This window comes from Rhizopus delemar, genomic scaffold (assembly GCF_000149305.1).
Source record: "Rhizopus delemar RA 99-880 supercont3.5 genomic scaffold, whole genome shotgun sequence".
Classification (NCBI taxonomy): domain Eukaryota; kingdom Fungi; phylum Mucoromycota; class Mucoromycetes; order Mucorales; family Rhizopodaceae; genus Rhizopus; species Rhizopus delemar.
Window position 1 is genome coordinate 3054201 of NW_027137831.1, and position 18301 is coordinate 3072501.

Sequence of the window (18301 nt, forward strand, 5' to 3'; positions counted from 1 at the left end):
CCAACAACGCTACTGATTTAGCTCTTGTCGTTCAATACATCCGACGTGAACTCCAAGCATTGGAAAAATACGGAGGAGATAAACTCAATGCAGGCATTGTGCAATTTGATAAACCTGAAAATGAGTTTGTATAAACTTAGCTTCCTTTATTTCATATAAAATAAAAGACTAAATGTTGAAAACAATCTAAAGATCCTTCTTGAGAGTACCCATAAATTGATGCTTTTCGGCAGGAGTTTGGAAACGACCGTGACCAAACTTGGAGGAAGTATCAATAAACTTGAGGGTAACCTTTTCGAGAGCAGAACGCTTAGTGTGGACAGTCAAAGACTTACGAAGGGTGATGACACGCTTCTTGGCACCAGCACAACAACCCTTGATCATAACAAAGTCTTCATTAACTTCACCATAGTGAGGGAAACCACCCATGGGAGTGATTTGCTTCTCAGTCAAGTCATATTCAGTAGTACCAGACTTGGCATCAGCACCAGTAGCGATACGGTAAATCTTCTTGTTGATTTCAGTACGGCGGTGGTAACCACGTTGACCAGCACGGGCAACAGAGTACATGACGCGAGAAGGATGCCAAGCACCAATACAAGCAACCTTACGGAGACCACGGTGAGTCTTACGAGGCAACTTCTTGGTACCCCAACGATGGGTGACACCTTCGAAACCGTGACCCTTGGTGGTGGCAATGATGTCTATCATTTCATCTTGTTCAAAGATGGAACCAACAGTGACTTCCTTTTCGAAATGTTCACGGGCCCAATCAACCTTTTGTTCAACAGAACCACCGTTCAATTGGATTTCCATAATGTGAGCCTTGCGTTGGTGAAGCTTGGCCTTGGAGATTTGAGTGTGAGCGATAACACGGACAACAGAACAATACTTCTTGATACGTTCCAATTCACGAGTGACATCCTTGGCACCTTCAGCATACTTTTGAGCATACTTGGTAAAGGCCTTCTTCTTGGAGCGGTACCAGTTCTTATAGAAGCGACGCTTGGCTTCTTCAGAAAGGTGTTCGGCCCAAACAGTGGTCAAAGAACGAAGACCGCGGGGAGTTTCGACGTAACCGACAACACCGACAACAACCATGGCGGGAGCTTCGATAACAGTGACGGCTTCGACGATTTCCTTCTTGTGCATCTTGGAACCGGGACGTTCAAGATCACGAACAATGTGGGTCATACCAGCTTTGTAACCCATGAAAGCAGTCAAGTGGACGGGCTTCTTGGCATCGTCCTTGGGATAAGCCTTGACACGACCGCGGTGAGATCTGGTTCTCTTACGGGGACCGAAACCCAAGTGACCGTGACGGGGAGCCTCGTATTTTCTATAATGAAATTAATCTCTAATCTATGCTTCAATGGGATCCTCCCCTCTCGATTTTAAATGGATCATTTTCGAAGGGGAGATGAAATCAGTGAATGAACTAACCTGTGAGACTACAAATAAAATTTATATTAATCATCACTTATTATCAATGGATGGATGTTTTTCCTTATTTACCATATTAACAACACCAAGTAAGTAGAGGAAGAAAGAGGAAGATTAAATTAACGACGGCCATAATCCCATTGTTCCTCCTGTCAGCTCCTTGTTCCCTAAAGTTTTTGAACCCACAACCCAAGACAAGAGCACGAACCCGAGCCGGAAATTTCCTTTTTGCTGAACTTAAAAACGAAAAGTATTTAATAGCTTCTGTTTCAGCAAAGTACGTGGATGTTTTCTTTCTAATAACCATATTTTATTTGAATTAAAAGTATACGAATTTCGGTAAGTTTCTTCATTTCTGAACAAATTGTTATGGAAAGAAAGAAAGGGAGATCAAAGGATGATTTAACAAACTTAACCTTATCTACATTGCCTGAGTTCTTTCTTTTGATGTAAATATTGTTGTAACTGATTCTCTCTTTGCTTTCTTTATGACTTTCATAAAATGGCCATTTTTACTAATTTTTTTTTTTGGTTTTAGTTAGGGTTTTGCTCTACGCGTAATTTATATTTTTTACATTTCCTTAATAAATTATTTTAAACATTAATAATCTTTTAATTTTTGAATTTTTGGGACATGAAAAAATTTTTTTTTTGAAAATTTTTTACCTTACGTTTAATGGCAGATAGACATCTCTAACAATACACATGTTAAAGGAAGTCGTTAAATCTTATTTCCCTTTACCTATTTGCACAACCTGAATTGTTGGTAATAACAATTAGGTGTTGATAATCAAGTTGAAGATAAATAGCAAATGACTATCAGTCGTATTCGAACACCAGACTATGTTCGCATAAGAATACCAATCAAAAAAGTTTCAAGCAATGCTCCTACAGAAATCATGTTGTGGGCATTGGTAGCTTACATATGAGAAACAAATGTATGAGAAGTTTATCTAGAATTGAGATATTTCCATAAAACAACGGAAATATAAGAGAAGGAAGAATAATAATAATAAAGAATTTTTGTATTTCGCTTACGCAGAGAGACAATAGATAAATTTTAACTTGATTTCTGTGTTAACAAGAAGTTCATATTAACTAGACCAAACAAACATATTTCGATCAGCTTTCTTTATTGAGATGATTTGAATTGGATAATCATTCGTCTACTTATTATACGCGTCTACCAATTCAATAGTTTACGAACCTGTTGTCAGTAAGCTTAAGTCACTTATTTTCCCTTCAGCTTTTCTATTGGTATCTTCAGCCAGTTTGGGATATTTGAGATTATAATATTTATTAAAATGGTTTTAATTGCATTAAGAAGCTCTATTACCAATACTGTTTTTTATGAAAGAATTAAAAAACGAAGTTAGACTCAATAAATATTGCAGAGATGCTCTTATGCAAGTGAAGCTATCGACTATATTGGCTATCTCTTACGAAGAAGAATTCCCAAAATATAGATGTATTATTTTAACAACGCATAGGATATAATTTGGACTTTTGTATTTTATTTAACAAGGGATAAATTAAATTAGTGTTTTCATGAAATAAACCCACACACTCACTTTCAGTGCTTTCCTGATATCAAATGCCATGCCTATGGTATAATAAACTTTTAGGATAAGACTTGATATACATTGTAGATATTGGTATCCTTTTGTATTTTTCAATCAACAAGCCAAACTTCTTGAATTGTCCAGTAGTGCAGTGTACAAAGCCATACATAGCTCTAAAAATTAAATGGAACTGATTAAGAATTATTTTCTATGCTATGAGAGTTTAGGTACGGCTGTACATGCAGATAATATTTATTATAACTATGCGGATATGTCGTTGACTCTTCCAATTTAAAGCAAACGACAAGTGAATGTCATGGCTATGATCTATGACACTGTGTATGCTGTACATAATTGATAGCAAAATATAGGATTTTTAGAAAGTAATGTCGCGTTATAAAGAATTTGATAGTACAAATTATACAGAAAAAGACATTTAGGAGGCGGCATTCATTTTGGAAGCACTGTATTTTGCATTCGTTTACAGTAAACAAGTATCATATCTTTTTTTTTTTAAAAAAAAAAAAAAAAAAAAAAAAAATTATTTTAATCAAACAAAGATTTAACCAACACCTTATTATTGATTGATGTTTGTTTCCATGAACCTTATGAAGATTCGAATGTCAGGCATTCGTGATAATGCAAACTGTAACTTGTATTTTGTGAAGATTTTGTAAGTGAAAGTGTCGGTAGTTGAACCTTTTAAAATCAAATTTTCAACCCTGTATTTTTTCACAAGCATTTTATTTATTCAACATGCCTCTTACGAAGCCACCACCACCAGCACCTAAACCTGATTTTGGTGAACCTTCCACACCAAAAGATTTTAATAACCAATTTAAGGAAAAGGCGATTACAAAATACATGAACCCTTGTGCCTTGGAAGAAAAACAAAGTATGAAATGCCTTGATGACAACAATTACGACAAAAAGAAATGCGACTTCTTTTTCATGCAGTATAGAGAATGTAAAAAAAAATGGGTAAAGTAGAACTGCATGTCAGTATAATTGATTCAAAAAGATTAACAGAGCGTTATAGATGGAAGAAAGACGTCGACTTCGAAGGGCAGGTCAACTCTAAAAAGATATCAATATACAGCGGAACAGATGATTTTGTTAAAATGCCAATATGCCGTAAAAGTCAATGTACAATCATAATAAAACATAACAAATAATTCCTGTCAATAATCTATTTCTTTCTTCCTTCAACCATAGAACATTTAAAATGTAAGTTCTGTAATCGCAAAACTACAATTGAATTTTTTTATTTTCAAGAAAAAAAGTTGATTTAAGCATTTTAATCGAAGAGACCTATAAGATACATTAAAAAACTCGTTCTGCTATTGTTTGTTCAAACATTACCAAAACCCATATCATCATCGGATTCTTCCTTTTCTTCTTCCTTGGCTTCTTCAGCAGGAGCATCGGAAGTGGCGGCAGCACCAGCAGCACCAGCAGGAGCAGCAGCACCAGCACCGGGAGCACCAACGTTCAAGAGGAGAGCCTTGAGGTCTTGACCTTCAAGGGCCTTAGCATAGAGAGAGAACCAAATGGGTTCAACTTCAATACCAGCAGCAGCAACAAGAGTTTGAAGCTTGTCGGCCTAAAAAAAAAAAAAAAAAAAAAAAAAAAAAAAAAAAAAAAGACGCGATGAGTCCAGATGTAGTTGTATAATGGATAATTTTGCTTACAGAGATTTCAATGTTGTCATCTTCAAGGATGAGGGCAGCATAAACGACGGCGAGTTCGGCGGACATGCTAAAGTAAATCAAGATAAGTTCCTCAATAACATGGATGGATGGATGGATGGATTCATATACATACGCGCAAAATTAGATGCTAGTAAGAGGAGGGTTCATTTATGACCTTCACTAACGTCTTGTTTTACTTTTTCGTAGAAGCAAAAGTCACGCATTTTTTTTGTTGTCCGACTTGTCTTCATGCAAAATACCAAAAAAGTAAAGTGTAAAAAACAGATGTGTGAGCAGATCATTCGTTTATTATAAATTGAGCACTTGATTTGAGACTATTTAGCATAATTAGTAGAAGCTTTCAGAATAGCTATAGCTGTTGGATTTTAGTGAATAGATACAGAGTATGTCTTGTTCTCTAAGCTTAAAATACCTTTTTTTTTTTTTTTTTTTTTCACGCAGCCATCTGCATCAGTGGATGTAAGATTTATTGGTTGTATTTTTTAACATGTATTATATTATAAACAATAGAGTCTATTCTTATAATTTAATATTTCAAGTAAATATATAATACGGGTTAGCAATATTATTATCAAGAAAACCGTAAGTTAAAATTGAAAATGACTACAATCCTCTTTAAACACCTTTTATGTATAATGCTTTTTTCATTCACTCTTGGTGTAATTGAAAAGGCTCAAGTTTTTTGCAAGTTGGATACTATTTAAGATGACAGTGGCAAATGAAAGCTGAAGCATTAATGCCACTTGGACTCTGGTTTCTTGTTTACGTTCAATATCATGTGTGAATGTTTTACAATTCTTATTCTCTTAGTCAGCTCAAAATAATTTGTTCATTAGCTTGCTTAAGCATAGTAGCTCATCTTTAAATATAATATATTGAATATAAGAATATAGGGTTCTTTATATGATGCACAGAGATTACCAAATTTCACACACTGTAAGACCTATTTGCAGCAAGAAGAGACGGAATTTAAATTATTAATGTATTTGGCAGTGGCAGTAAGCAACAACCATATAATCCTCCCTTTTTCATTAAAATGGTAAATGCATCATTAACAAAAAAAAAAAAAAAAACGGCAGATAGAAAGAAAGAGGGATAAAAAGAGAATGTGATATAAGATGGACTATAATAGATGGATGGATGGATAGATGGATTTGAATAATTTGTCACTCTTTCTTTCAATGCCCAGAGTTTAATTTGAATGGAAAACTAACTTCATGTGTATAGTCGCTCGTCGTTCCTGAGAGAACTACTTTCCAGCACATTCTTCGTCTTTTGAACACCAACGTTGACGGTCGTGTCAAGATTCAAATTGCTTTGACCTCTGTTAAGGGTGTTGGCCGTCGTTTCGCCAACATTGCCTGTAAGAAGGCCGATATTGACCTCACCAAGCGTGCTGGTGAACTTTCCAGTGAAGAATTGGAACGTATTGTCACCATTCTCCAAAACCCTGCTCAATACAAGATCCCCAACTGGTTCCTTAACAGACAAAAGGATATTGTTGATGGCAAGTCCAGCCAAGTCATCTCCAACGTTCTTGACACCAAGTACCGTGAAGATCTTGAACGCTTGAAGAAGATTCGTGCTCACCGTGGTCTCCGTCACTACTGGGGTGTCCGTGTCCGTGGTCAACACACCAAGACCACTGGTCGTCGTGGACGTACCGTTGGTGTCTCCAAGAAGAAATAAAGAACGTAAGTTGATGTATTTTATTAGTTGATAGATAAAAGCTAACTTTTTATAATTAGCTGTGGAAACCAATACATTTTTTTTTTTTTTGTTTTTCAAATAAAAGATTCCTTGTTTGTAAAACTCACATTATGCTTATGGTGCGGTTGCTGTGTATTATATTTAGAAAGAATAAGTTGATATAAGCATTCAAATTTTTTGTTATATTTCTTAAGCGAACAATGTACTTTGGTTTACAATATTGAAATGCACTAAGCAGAATGCAAACTCTTGGATTTGTTTTTGTAGCAATCCTTCAATTTTTAAATTGATAGCTTCTACTTCAGTAACTGTTGTAATCCATATATCTATACTTGTTTACATAAAATACAAAGCAAAGATGCAACAAGAATGCTATTTATTGGTATTAACAAACACTGTCACGTTAAAGGTGCTTATTTTGATATAACAGTTAGTTTTGAAAGCATTGAAGAACCAACTCTTTCTTTTTTTGCATCAATTCTTTTTGTTGTAATGTTTGTTCTAATAAATTTTTCCTGCATGTGTCATTTGTTTTTAAAAGCGATTTTGCCCTTTGTTGCTTTTCAGCCTATAATAATAAGTTGAATAATATTTGATATATAATATATTTATAATGTATCCTACCATTATCGTCATAAGATCCTCTATAGCCATTGAAAGATCTTGAGACTTGGCTTGAGCTTCTAATGCTTGTACTCGATGTTGTAGTTCGTCCACTTGAAGTTTTGTTAGTTGTACTTCAGTATTTACTTGTTGGCATGCAGCTTTTAATCTTAGCTTTTTTCTACAAAAAAATATGATTAAATCTCACTTTTTATGCATAACAGTCATTTTACATTATATGGGCTTGTATAGTAGGATCACTGTATAATTCCCTCACTCTTTTTGCTAATCTCAATTCTGCCTCTCTTGTCTCTTGCTCTAAGCTATTTTTTATTTGAAAAAGTCTTTTGCTTTCAGAGATCCTTTCTGCATGACCTTTTGTAATTTCGTTTTGCAGTATTCGTTTGTCAGCATCATCCTTGTCCTTTTCTGTTTTGTACTGTTGTTTGTTCTCAATCTTGATCTTTGTAGTAATATATTCCAGCGACTGACCAAGTTGTCTTAGGTGATCAACATTCGATGAAGATAACATTTCTTTTATTGTGGGTTGAATACGCGCAAGCTCTAGTGATGTCGCATTATCTTTAAAAGTATGCTGATGTTCAATAAGTTTTTCCAGTTTATCGCATATAATTTCAGGTGAATGTTGTTTTGACCCATTAATTGGTAATTGTTGGGAAGTTGTCTTATCTATTTGCTTTAGCTTGTATATCTTTTTTATGTCTTCAATCGATTTGATATACTTCTTTTCGACCTCCTTATGCTTATTTATACGCTGTCGCTTAATATGTACTGATTTTTCAAACTGATGAACATGCGCCTCTGTAAAAAAAGTTTTTATTTTAAAAAAGAATGTTTAGTTCAGCTTGTAAAGAATCGCGAAATTTGCTATTATTACCAAGTTCAGCGATGTCGTTTAATAATTCCTCATTTCTTCTTTTACGACTATTGTATTGTTCTCTGTATTCTTCCATGATGTTTATATTTATATTTTTATTTTTTTAAAAAAAAAATAAAAAAAAAAAAAAAAAAAAAAAAAAAAAGATAAAATTTAATGTATAAAAGTAGTAACGACAAGATAAAATCAACATATACGAGTGCATTTAAATGAAAGATACAAAAGAAAAGAGAACAATGATTTATAGAATATACATTAAATATATAAAACAAAAATAATACAAGCAATATATTATTATTTCAAAGCAAAAACATTTCTTAATGTTTTTTTTTTTATAAAAAGAGTATTTAAATTCCGAGCGAAAGACTGTAAGCTTAAACTTATAAAATCAATCATATTTAGGCTTGGTAGAATGAATTGTCTCTAAAGAAGTTCTTTTGATATTTATGTAGATTCGCGTTTGTGACTGGGGCAAAAGCAAGCTGAGTTAAAAAACTAGTTCCATGTTTCTCTTTTTCTTTTTTCTTTCCCTTTTTTTATACTCTAGTAAGCAATATGGATTACGGTAAGAAATAAAACACTTGTTTTCATACAGAGCAAAATAATAAAAAATCTATTTACATTTAAAAAAGAGCTTGAAAATAATAAAGCAGATGAAGAAAATGAAAAAATTATTAATGAAGAATACAAAATGTGGAAAAAGAATTCACCTTTTTTGTATGACCTTGTTGTTACTCACGCGTTAGAATGGCCAAGCTTGACATGTCAGTGGTTTCCAGATGTAGAAGAGTAAAAAAGCGCTTGTATAGACTTGCAATGAATTGTTTACTAAATTATAATTAGATCTCCGGATAAGAACTACAAAATTCAGCGCTTGTTGCTAGGTACACACACAAATGACGATGAACCCAACTATGTTCAGATTGCATCGGTCAAGTTTCCAATGTTGAAGGAAGAAGATACTCCTATAGAAGACACCAGTGGTAATTTTTTTATATATAGAGTGGACGAGCGCGTAACTCGTTTATTTTTGCAGATCATAGTGAAACGTTTGTAAAAATTGTTCAAAGAATTCCACATGATGGTGAAGTAAATCGAGCTCGATACCACAATGAAAACACCAATATTATAGCTACAAAATCAAGAAGTGGGGAAGTTTATGTATTTGATAGAACAACATTTGACCCTTTGCCAAGAGATGAATTCAATCCTACCTTGAAGCTGGTTGGTCATGATAAAGAAGGGTAATAAACTGGCTGATATGTTGAAAATATGTTGAAAGAAAGCTTACTTTTTTTTTGTCAGCTATGGGTTAGCTTGGAGCCCTCATAAATCAAATTCAAGCCATTTGCTCAGTGCAGGATTCGACGGGAGAATTTGTCAGTGGGATGTTGATGGATCAGCAAAAGAAAATCGTGTACTAGAACCTGTACGCATGTATACTGCTCATACTGCAGGCGTTGAAGTAAGTATCAAACAAAGATTATTTTTCTTACTACAACGATTAACTATAAATGAAGGATGTCGCATGGCATACAAAATTTGAATCAATATTTGCTTCGGTAGGGGATGATGCAAGATTAATGATGTAACAATTTTTGACGTGTTAAAAAAGAAGAAATTGACATAATTATCAATAGTTGGGATTCCAGAAACGATACAGACAAACCAATTCATAATATTCAAGCACATGAAGCAGAAATTAATTGTGTTTCCTTTGCTCCTAATAGTGAATGGGTCCTTGCTACTGGTTCGAGCGATAAGGTAATTTAAATGCAAAAAAAAAAAAATACAATTTCTTATTTTTCATCTCCATAGACTGCTGCATTGTGGGACTTGCGTAATTTAAAAACCCCTTTACACAGCTTAAAATCACACCAAGCTGAAATTCTTCAATTATCTTGGTCTCCACATCATGATGCTGTTCTCGCAACTGCAAGCAGTGATAGAAGAATCCTTGTCTGGGACTTATCTCGAATTGGAACTTCACAACTTCCTAAAGAAGCAGCGGATGGACCACCTGAATTATTAGTATAGAGATATATGTGTATAACATAACAGGAAAAACTAAATGAGTTCTTTCTAGTTTATGCATGGTGGACATACAAACAAAATCTCTGATTTTTGCTGGAATCCAGTAGATCCGTGGGTATTAGCTAGCACTGCTGACGATAATATTGTACAAGTGTGGCAAATGGTAATATAAGAATAATGCAAAAAAAAAAAACTAAAATATCATATAGGCTAGCAATATTTATAACAGTGAACTAGAAAAGAACGAAACTGCTGAACAAGATAACATACCGGATACAAATGAGCCTGCTATTCATGATTTGCCTAAAGAAGAGAATGACAAAATGGAAGAATAATGCCTTTTGATGACTTTTATGAAGATTTTTTTTTATAATAAAAGAAAAACCATAAAGTACTTTTATTATTAAACTAGTAACCTTTTTCATTCAATACCTTACTTATACTCTACAATAAAATAAGAAGATAACATTCAAGATCATTACATGTCGTAATGATATATGCTATACAAGAATGAAGCTCGACCAGTAGACTATTAAAGGGGGAAAATTGACTTAGGGGGCTAATGTTTCGTGTTACGATCATGTAGTTACTGGATTTGTAAATAAAGTGCGTTATACTAAAAGAAGTAATACTTAATATTAATATAATATGATTGGTGAGGTTGGTTTTCTATTTCTGGGAAATGAACCTTTTCTTTCTTTTTTTTTTGCACGAATGGAAAGCTCCAAAACGAAATGAAACGTCACTGAGTTCATATTTATGCAAAGATACTTGACCTCCTTTTATCCTTTCTTTCTTTTAATAAAAAATGTACAACAGCTTCACTATAACAAAAAATCATAGAGACAAACTGAAAGAACCAAAGACATCTACAAGTCATCCAATAAAGTAAATAAATACTACACAGTAAACGAAAAAAGGTCTAAACAATATTTCCGAACTTGTAGTATAAGCTGGATTGTTCCACCTGATATACAAAATTACCTATCAAACCACCCATTGCCAGAAGATTTTGAGTTGTATGATTGTATCAGACCAACCATTAAGGAAAAACTGGAGCAAATATCAAATAGGCATACTATATCGCCTTTGAGGGGAAATCTATGTTTAAGCTCCTGTCCAGGAAAGAAAGTACGATTGTCAGGCCCAGTGAAAGGAAGAGCAACGATCAATAGGGACCTTGATTTGGACTTCCTACGAATGAAATCATTTGGCATCACACTGGTTGTTTGGTAATAGAACAAAAATTAGCTTATAAAAATATAAAGAAGGAGAATTACTCAACTGTGTTCTTACCAGTTGTCTGGATGACTATGAAATGGAGTTTTTGGGCGCACCGTGGCCAAAATATGCTGCTGCAGCTACGGATAAAAATATAAAAATATATAGACTGCCTATGGTAGAAGGAAGTTGTCCGAATACAATAGAAGAGATAAAGAATGCTATTGATGTAGTAAATGATGAAATAGTTCAAGGAAACAATGTGCTGGTTCACTGCAGAGGAGGTATACGTCACAAGTAAAAATATGGCAAAAACAGTTCTTACATCTTTATTTAAAAAAGGTGTAGGCAGAGCTGGGTTATTTGCTTGCTGTTGGCTACTAGAAAACTTGCTTTGTCGAACAGCAGAAAGGGCAATATCTGTTGTAAGAGAACAAAGAAGTCCTAAAGCAATAGAAACACTGAGACAGGCAGACTATATTATTCGGTATTCCAAATCTGTAAAACAAAGGTATGGTTTACAATATTCAGATACGATGAAAAGACCCAAGTCAATGGAAGCAGATCATAGATATACAACACCATCAATTAATACAATAGCTCAATTAGAATATGATATAATGACAGCATAGGATTTATAAACCTTTAATTAAAATCTCTTCACTCTGCTCTTTTGATCGTAATAACGATAACCAGCAAATAGTGCACCCACAAGAGCACCTGCTAAAATCATTTTAAATAAAATAGAAAGTATTCCTCCTGAAGAACTCGATTTCTTCATCTTTTCTGGTTTAGGAGCTGATTCTTTTGCAGCAGGAGGAATGGTCCTTGTGACGACTGAAATAATATCATGGTTATCTGTCACTTCACCAGTATGTGCGCTGAAACCAAGATATATTTGCTCAGGAAGTACAATATCATGTTTTTTCAAACAGAAGCTCCATTCATCTTCTGCTTTCCATAATAAATATAGTTCAATAAAGTTTCCTTTGTGATAAGTAAATCTGGCACGGGTAGGGAACCCCTTTGATCTGAAGTCAGCCTAAAATGAAAAGAGAGATCAATCCACGTTTTTATAACAAAGCATTCCTAATGTTTTACCTCACAACCAGCCAGTTCATTATCACTACCGTCCTTACCAGTATTATAAAGCTTTGTGCCATCGTTAAGCATTGCCATAACATAAGGAAACGTGTGTCGCTATATGCATTGATATTAGTATGAGTTCAAACATGTTATCTTTCTTTCAATTTACATGTGCTCGTTCGTTGTCATAGGTATCAAAAAAGATACCGAGTCCCTCAAATTTTTCAGTTGATCCAAATACAGGGCCAGGTATCATCCTTTGTTTTGTGAGCCACACTTAAAGAAAGCTTTTAAGTAACGAAAATTAAACATAATGCATTACAAAAGGAACTTACTGGCAAAGCCATCTCCGTAAAGATGTCCATGACTACCGTCCACCTTAAATTCAAATTCAACTTCGAAATTATCACCAATTAAAGGCTATGAACGTTAACATTAGTTATATATAAAAAAGAAGAAAAATCGTCTTACTAAGCGTGACCATAAGTAACCAAGTTGAGATTGCCTGGTAGAAGTTAAACGAATTTGGTGGTTTGTGCTAATAACAGTGTTGCCTGCAAAGTCAAACCATCTGTTTTGGAGTTCGTCGTCTGAAAAACCAATGTCAACTTTTTTTTAAGTATTAAAAGAATTTCTTACCAATGTAAGGCATTGAAATAGAGTGAGTTCTTAGTGTTGATTTGCCTTGAGCAAGTATCAAATTAACACATGCTACAAGCAAAGTAAAAAGTGTTGTTACAGCCAAGCGCATATTTTGGTATCAATTAAGAAAAAAGGAACGATATAGACGTTGTGGGGGAAAATGGACGCTTTTTAAAATTAATGCTCAAAAAATCATGCAGTGTTTATACACAAAAGTTGAATAAATGTTTTTTTGGATTTACTATAAAGCCATCAACAAGAAGTATTTATTTCTCTCTCTTGTCTGCTGCTTTTGATCAAATATAAATCAATATCAAGGCAGAGTTGAAGTGAAGCTTATGAATTCTTAAAAAGATTCAGATAACAGGTTTGTATTCCTAATGTATTATCCATTTTGATGTAAAATAGCAAAATAATAGACATAGACACTGATTTATGAATAAAATTATCAAAGATATCTTGACGGTATAAGATTTATTACATGCATAAGTTAATTTATAACAATTGAGCTATCTAGTGAATTAAGAAGCCGTTAAATATGCCTTGAATGATACCTTCAAAACCTATCAATTTTACTATATTATTTTTAATAACGTATGAAAGAGAAATGCTTACTGCCACTCAAGCAGGATACTGAATTTAAGAATCCATATATTCCCTTTCATGAATCGATGGGCTGGTTTTTTTTTTTAATTTACTCCTGCCTCTTGCTTTTTTGTCGGTGAATCCAAGCTTCTTTAGTCATTAACAATGCCTTTTGCTCTACCAAAATAAACATACTACAATAAGATTATCTTTTTCATTTCTATGTCTTCAGCCATACATCTAATATTAGTGACATGCGTTGATGAATCATCTACTAAAAATTCTTGTTCTAATTGTCGCATTATATCTCCACCTAGGTTCAGCTGACCAAGCTTTTGGCTGTTAGTAATCATGTAAAGCATCACAATCGATATCAATTTATATTATGTATTATGCCTTTTTTTCTTCAACTTCAAACGCATGAATAGAATTACAAGCTCCTTTCATGCATCTAGTATCATTGCCTACTATACTTTGACCGGAAGTATACCTTTCTTTTTTCACATATTTCTTTTATTAAACATTTTTCAACCAGGACAATCATAGCAAATTTGCTATCAATTTAAATGCATAAACAGATGAAACTCTACCATCATAATATATTCTACGGTAAGTATCAAAAGTTTCACTAGTTGTCCTTTTAACTTCCTTAGAGAAGGTGAAGGTATTGCACCGTTTAGTAACTCCAGTTCATATTCATTGCTTCAAGGAGACATTTGCATCACATTTTAAAAACGAGTAGAACGGGGAAAGGCTGGTCAATAGAAGAAAGTAACCCATCAGTCATATTGGGATGAACAAACTCGAGAAGCTTTGTTAAACTTTCCTCTATCTTTTAAAATAGAGAGGATCGCATCAGACCAAAATACAGTCAAATTTGTCACTTTGCAAAAATTCAACAATTTAACACGTAATGTAAAGAATAGAAACAAACATTATAAACCTTTCCATTTATTTATATTCTTCAAAAATGAAACATAATACATTCATATAAATTGCCTCTATTAAACGCGTTACAAAGGAAGGGTGCGTTTAGGACATTAAAGATATAACACTACTCATTGACTGTCCTTGTAATACTCAAAACGAGAAGTAAGCATGTACATACACTTTATTATATAGTTTATTACTTTTAGTTTGTCGTATGACATGAATTAGTTTTTTGCAAAAGAATATAAACCTTACAAAGACCATAATACTTGTTTGTCCTGAAAATAGTTTAGTGGCTTTGTAGATGTGCCATGCTTCAAAGCATACACATACAAATTACTCTTACACATATTTTCAAATAATTTATGTTTTCTTTTACGTATCGAATTCCTGTGAGTTCTTTTTCACTGCTGTTGTTTTCATTGTTTATTTTGTGGTTCATATTTAACAGTCTTAAATTGCAACAGCCAATGATTTTCGTGTCAAAAAAATTAATGGTGGCTTAGACAAGATAAAAATTTTGTTACAGCATTGGTCAAGTTAAATCTTCCTCTTTTCCCACTCATCACACAACATGGAGAACTCTGAAGGCCAACTTATCGATCTTTACATTCCCCGCAAGTGGTAAGTTACTAAGCTATCCTTAACTATCATACTGGTGCTTAGTTGTTTTCACTTTAGCTCTGCCACCAACCGTCTCATCACTGCCAAGGATCATGCCTCTGTCCAAATCAACGTTGCTGATGTCAATGCTGAAGGTCGTTATACCAACACCTTCTCCACCTATGCCTTCTGTGGTTTCGTTCGCAAGGAAGCTGAATCTGACGATTCTCTCAACCGTCTTGCTCAACAAGATGGATGTAAGTATTTTTGAGAAAAAGAGTGAGTTTATCGATACTAAGGCTATTTTTTTACTTAGACTTGAAGAACGTCTTCTCTTACCAACAATAAATAGTTTAATACTATTTTGTGAATAAATAATTTGTTCAATTTTCTATCGTGTTTGTATGATTTCTTTTTTCTTCGCGTATGTACCTAGGCGTATTTGCAAAGCCTCTCGTATGTGTTCATTCGATACTATTGATAGTCTACAACAAGTCATTGCTATAATCATGAAGTTGTACAAAGAATAGGTGATGAATATGCCTACGTTTATTATACTGTGTACGAGCTTTGTTCACACATACTCTCCTGAATTTACTCTATTGTCCTTCCTCCTTGTGTCAAATTTTGATAAATTCTGCAAACCATTCAATAGAAGGAAATCGTACTTTTGCTTTGAAACAATGATTAGTATGTTATGGAGCATACTCTTTCAAATATTACTCGTTACTTGTTCATCTTGAAACATCCCCTCTTCCCCAATCATTAAGCATGCGTTAGCTTATTTTGAATTAATTCAGTTGCCCTCCCTGTTTTTTCTTCTTTGTAACTCTTTCTATATATACTTTTTCGGTAGTCATTTTCGTTTTCTTTTTTTCTTTCTTTCCTTCTTTCTTTTCCCTCTTCTTTATTTATATGTTTAATTCGCCATGAAGCAGCAAAACTTTAATATCTTATTCATACTTTTATTTCTTATACAATGTATTCAATGTCAGCAATGTCTCTCTTTAGAAGGCTCTAAAGCCTGTCCACTTTTTAATAAAGCATCGATTCAGATTGGAGATTCTGCTTCAGAACATTGGTTAGCAAAAGTGACAAATATAGACGAATTTGACCAACAGGTATTCAATCATGTCAACACAGTTGCTTTTTGGAAGCAGAAACTTGGATGTGAAATACACAATGCCCCTTCTTATGCAATTAGTATGACCTGTGCAGCTGTCGCGCTGAGCCAAGCATCGTCTATATGCAATCCTAAGAATACAACTCTACCGCTGTGCCAATCAACTTGTGAAGCCTTTTCTGAATCCATAGCACAGTCTACTGCTTCAAATGATACATGCAGTTCAGCTATTGTGGAGACAGAGCAACGATGCAAGAATGATTCAGCATTCAGTGGACTTATTTTTACAGGTTGTATTTCTGGTTATGAAAACGAACTTGAGATATGTGGTAAGAAAAAATAAAACTTTATAAAGTGCTTTGCTTAACTATTTGTTTTGCTCCTTATTCATACAAAGGCCGTACTCACTCATGCGACTTTCTGCACACTGATTCACCAATCGTTTCGTTATCAGTTATTGTTGGTGTCACCATTTTGATCATCATCATATGTGGACTCATATCAGCCCAAATTTATCGCAGACGTTACATGATACACCGAATACCAGACTCTGTGATAGAAAAGACTTTCGATACATCATCCTCTGTAACAAGGATACCTAGTATGTCTGATATTCCAGTAGAGAATGAAGTGGAAGATATCAATTGGCAAGCTTTGAAAGGACACATTTTCCAAATTAATTCTACTGAACAGCAATTTGTAAAAGCTATTTACTCATTTGTGCCATCAAGTCGTTCAGATGAGATTAGGCTACTAAAAGATGACATTCTCCAAATTTATTATTATTTTGATGATGGATGGGCCTTTGGTAAACAGCAAAACATATTTATATGACAAAATATTCAACTTATTTTCTAGGTGATAACTTTTTTTCAGGTAGTAGAGGTCTATTTCCTCTTTCTTTTGTTGTACGATTGACATCTAAAGAAATACAAGGATTACTAATGCCATCAGAAGAAAGAAAAATGACAAGCCGGAGTTTGACCTTGTGAAAAGACCGTTGCTTTTTATACAAATCAAAAACAACAAAAATTACACAAGAAATCTAAAAAGGAGACAATAGACTGTCTGTGTGTTCACTGCCTCCTTTTCTCTTTAGGTAATTCTGATTCTCTCCACCAGATCTCTGGCTAATAAAACAAAGCCTTTCAAGCTTAACTAAAAAGTACTTGCAGTTCTCATGGTATCAATTCGTAGTCTTCTCAAAATAAATTATGGGGATTCAGATATCAATTTGTGATTTCAATCACTCTTAATTTACGGCTTTAATTAAGCTTAAATTATAGATTTACTATGTGTCTTTTATTTTGCTTACTTGTGAATTCTTATCATGTATACCAAAGGTGTTGCAAACTTGCAAAAGCATGACTTATATTACAAGTATTACGTACTTTAATTTTGAGGCATAACGTTATTTTTTTGCGCTCAAAAATACATTGTGCTTTCGAGTTTTAACTATCACAGTTGTTCAGAAAATTTGAAGAGACAGAACTTGCTTTTACTATGACAATTTGCTTTTTTTTATAGAACAGTTATTATGAGCCAACTCTATATCTTTCATAATATACCAATAGAATTAAGAGCAAAAACTCAATTGACGTTTGAGTTATTTGATAGAAAAGCCGTAAATTGAAATCTGTTTATTTATGCTAATAACGTAAGATGGACATTTTTGTCTAATAAATGTAAGCTTCTTGCAACTTCTATTTCCTTTTATTCTGTTCTTTTCTTTATTGTCAATCACAAGATGCATGGTTTCAGTAAAGAGACAAAAAGCTTACAAGGATAATAAAGATAATGAGAATAATCATTTTGCTTCCGAAGAAAGAAAAAAATACATTAAATTGATGAATTCTTGGTCTAAATGAAGCAGACAAAAATCTCTTGGATACATACGATAAGGATTCAAAAAAAATTCTTATATATACTATCAGAAAAAGAAGAAGCCCTCATAAGCAAAACTAAAGAATTCTTTTCAATTTGAAACAGGCAATTTCTTTGATGGAATTATAGTAAATTTGAAATATCAGTCAAACTATGACATTGTAAAGATTTTTTATTGAATTTTTCAATTAATTTAATTATATAAACACTTCTGTTTCTGCGCATTCTGTGCACATATTCTTTTTTATTTGTGTGTGGTAAAATA

General features: G+C 33.6%; 9 protein-coding genes across 9 annotated transcripts; 5 read left to right on the plus strand and 4 right to left on the minus strand.

Moving 5' to 3' along the window:
- Window positions 1-186: 186 nt before the first annotated feature.
- On the minus strand, window positions 187-1518 carry RO3G_07884 (60S ribosomal protein L3; the record flags this gene model as incomplete). Its single annotated transcript, XM_067662474.1, has 3 exons — window positions 187-1339; window positions 1444-1451; window positions 1516-1518. The coding sequence occupies 3 exons, from the start codon at window positions 1516-1518 to the stop codon at window positions 187-189; spliced, it is 1164 nt and encodes a 387-aa protein (XP_067518575.1).
- A 2243-nt stretch (window positions 1519-3761) lies between these two features.
- Window positions 3762-3967, plus strand: RO3G_07885 (uncharacterized protein; the record flags this gene model as incomplete). The annotated part of the gene is made up of 2 exons (XM_067662475.1): window positions 3762-3900; window positions 3963-3967. The coding sequence occupies 2 exons, from the start codon at window positions 3762-3764 to the stop codon at window positions 3965-3967; spliced, it is 144 nt and encodes a 47-aa protein (XP_067518576.1).
- Window positions 3968-4302: 335 nt separating this feature from the next.
- Window positions 4303-4762, minus strand: RO3G_07886 (60S acidic ribosomal protein P1; the record flags this gene model as incomplete). Its single annotated transcript, XM_067662476.1, has 3 exons — window positions 4303-4316; window positions 4368-4608; window positions 4697-4762. 3 exons carry the CDS (start codon window positions 4760-4762, stop codon window positions 4303-4305), a joined length of 321 nt encoding a protein of 106 aa, XP_067518577.1.
- A 991-nt stretch (window positions 4763-5753) lies between these two features.
- Window positions 5754-6406, plus strand: RO3G_07887 (40S ribosomal protein S18; the record flags this gene model as incomplete). Its single annotated transcript, XM_067662477.1, has 2 exons — window positions 5754-5756; window positions 5945-6406. 2 exons carry the CDS (start codon window positions 5754-5756, stop codon window positions 6404-6406), a joined length of 465 nt encoding a protein of 154 aa, XP_067518578.1.
- Window positions 6407-6857: 451 nt separating this feature from the next.
- On the minus strand, window positions 6858-8004 carry RO3G_07888 (uncharacterized protein; the record flags this gene model as incomplete). Its single annotated transcript, XM_067662478.1, has 4 exons — window positions 6858-6995; window positions 7052-7211; window positions 7264-7852; window positions 7929-8004. 4 exons carry the CDS (start codon window positions 8002-8004, stop codon window positions 6858-6860), a joined length of 963 nt encoding a protein of 320 aa, XP_067518579.1.
- A 615-nt stretch (window positions 8005-8619) lies between these two features.
- RO3G_07889 (uncharacterized protein) lies at window positions 8620-10297 on the plus strand (the record flags this gene model as incomplete). Its single annotated transcript, XM_067662479.1, has 9 exons — window positions 8620-8717; window positions 8772-8911; window positions 8965-9172; window positions 9234-9393; window positions 9449-9516; window positions 9569-9692; window positions 9747-9959; window positions 10015-10125; window positions 10172-10297. The coding sequence occupies 9 exons, from the start codon at window positions 8620-8622 to the stop codon at window positions 10295-10297; spliced, it is 1248 nt and encodes a 415-aa protein (XP_067518580.1).
- Window positions 10298-10719: 422 nt separating this feature from the next.
- On the minus strand, window positions 10720-13020 carry RO3G_07890 (uncharacterized protein; the record flags this gene model as incomplete). Its single annotated transcript, XM_067662480.1, has 10 exons — window positions 10720-10786; window positions 10947-11156; window positions 11259-11323; window positions 11509-11658; window positions 11848-12225; window positions 12285-12383; window positions 12439-12545; window positions 12605-12689; window positions 12741-12859; window positions 12909-13020. 10 exons carry the CDS (start codon window positions 13018-13020, stop codon window positions 10720-10722), a joined length of 1392 nt encoding a protein of 463 aa, XP_067518581.1.
- Window positions 13021-15000: 1980 nt separating this feature from the next.
- Window positions 15001-15377, plus strand: RO3G_07891 (30S ribosomal protein S21e; the record flags this gene model as incomplete). Its single annotated transcript, XM_067662481.1, has 3 exons — window positions 15001-15050; window positions 15108-15286; window positions 15346-15377. 3 exons carry the CDS (start codon window positions 15001-15003, stop codon window positions 15375-15377), a joined length of 261 nt encoding a protein of 86 aa, XP_067518582.1.
- An 857-nt stretch (window positions 15378-16234) lies between these two features.
- Window positions 16235-16986, plus strand: RO3G_07892 (uncharacterized protein; the record flags this gene model as incomplete). Its single annotated transcript, XM_067662482.1, has 2 exons — window positions 16235-16481; window positions 16550-16986. 2 exons carry the CDS (start codon window positions 16235-16237, stop codon window positions 16984-16986), a joined length of 684 nt encoding a protein of 227 aa, XP_067518583.1.
- Between the last annotated feature and the right edge of the window lie 1315 nt (window positions 16987-18301).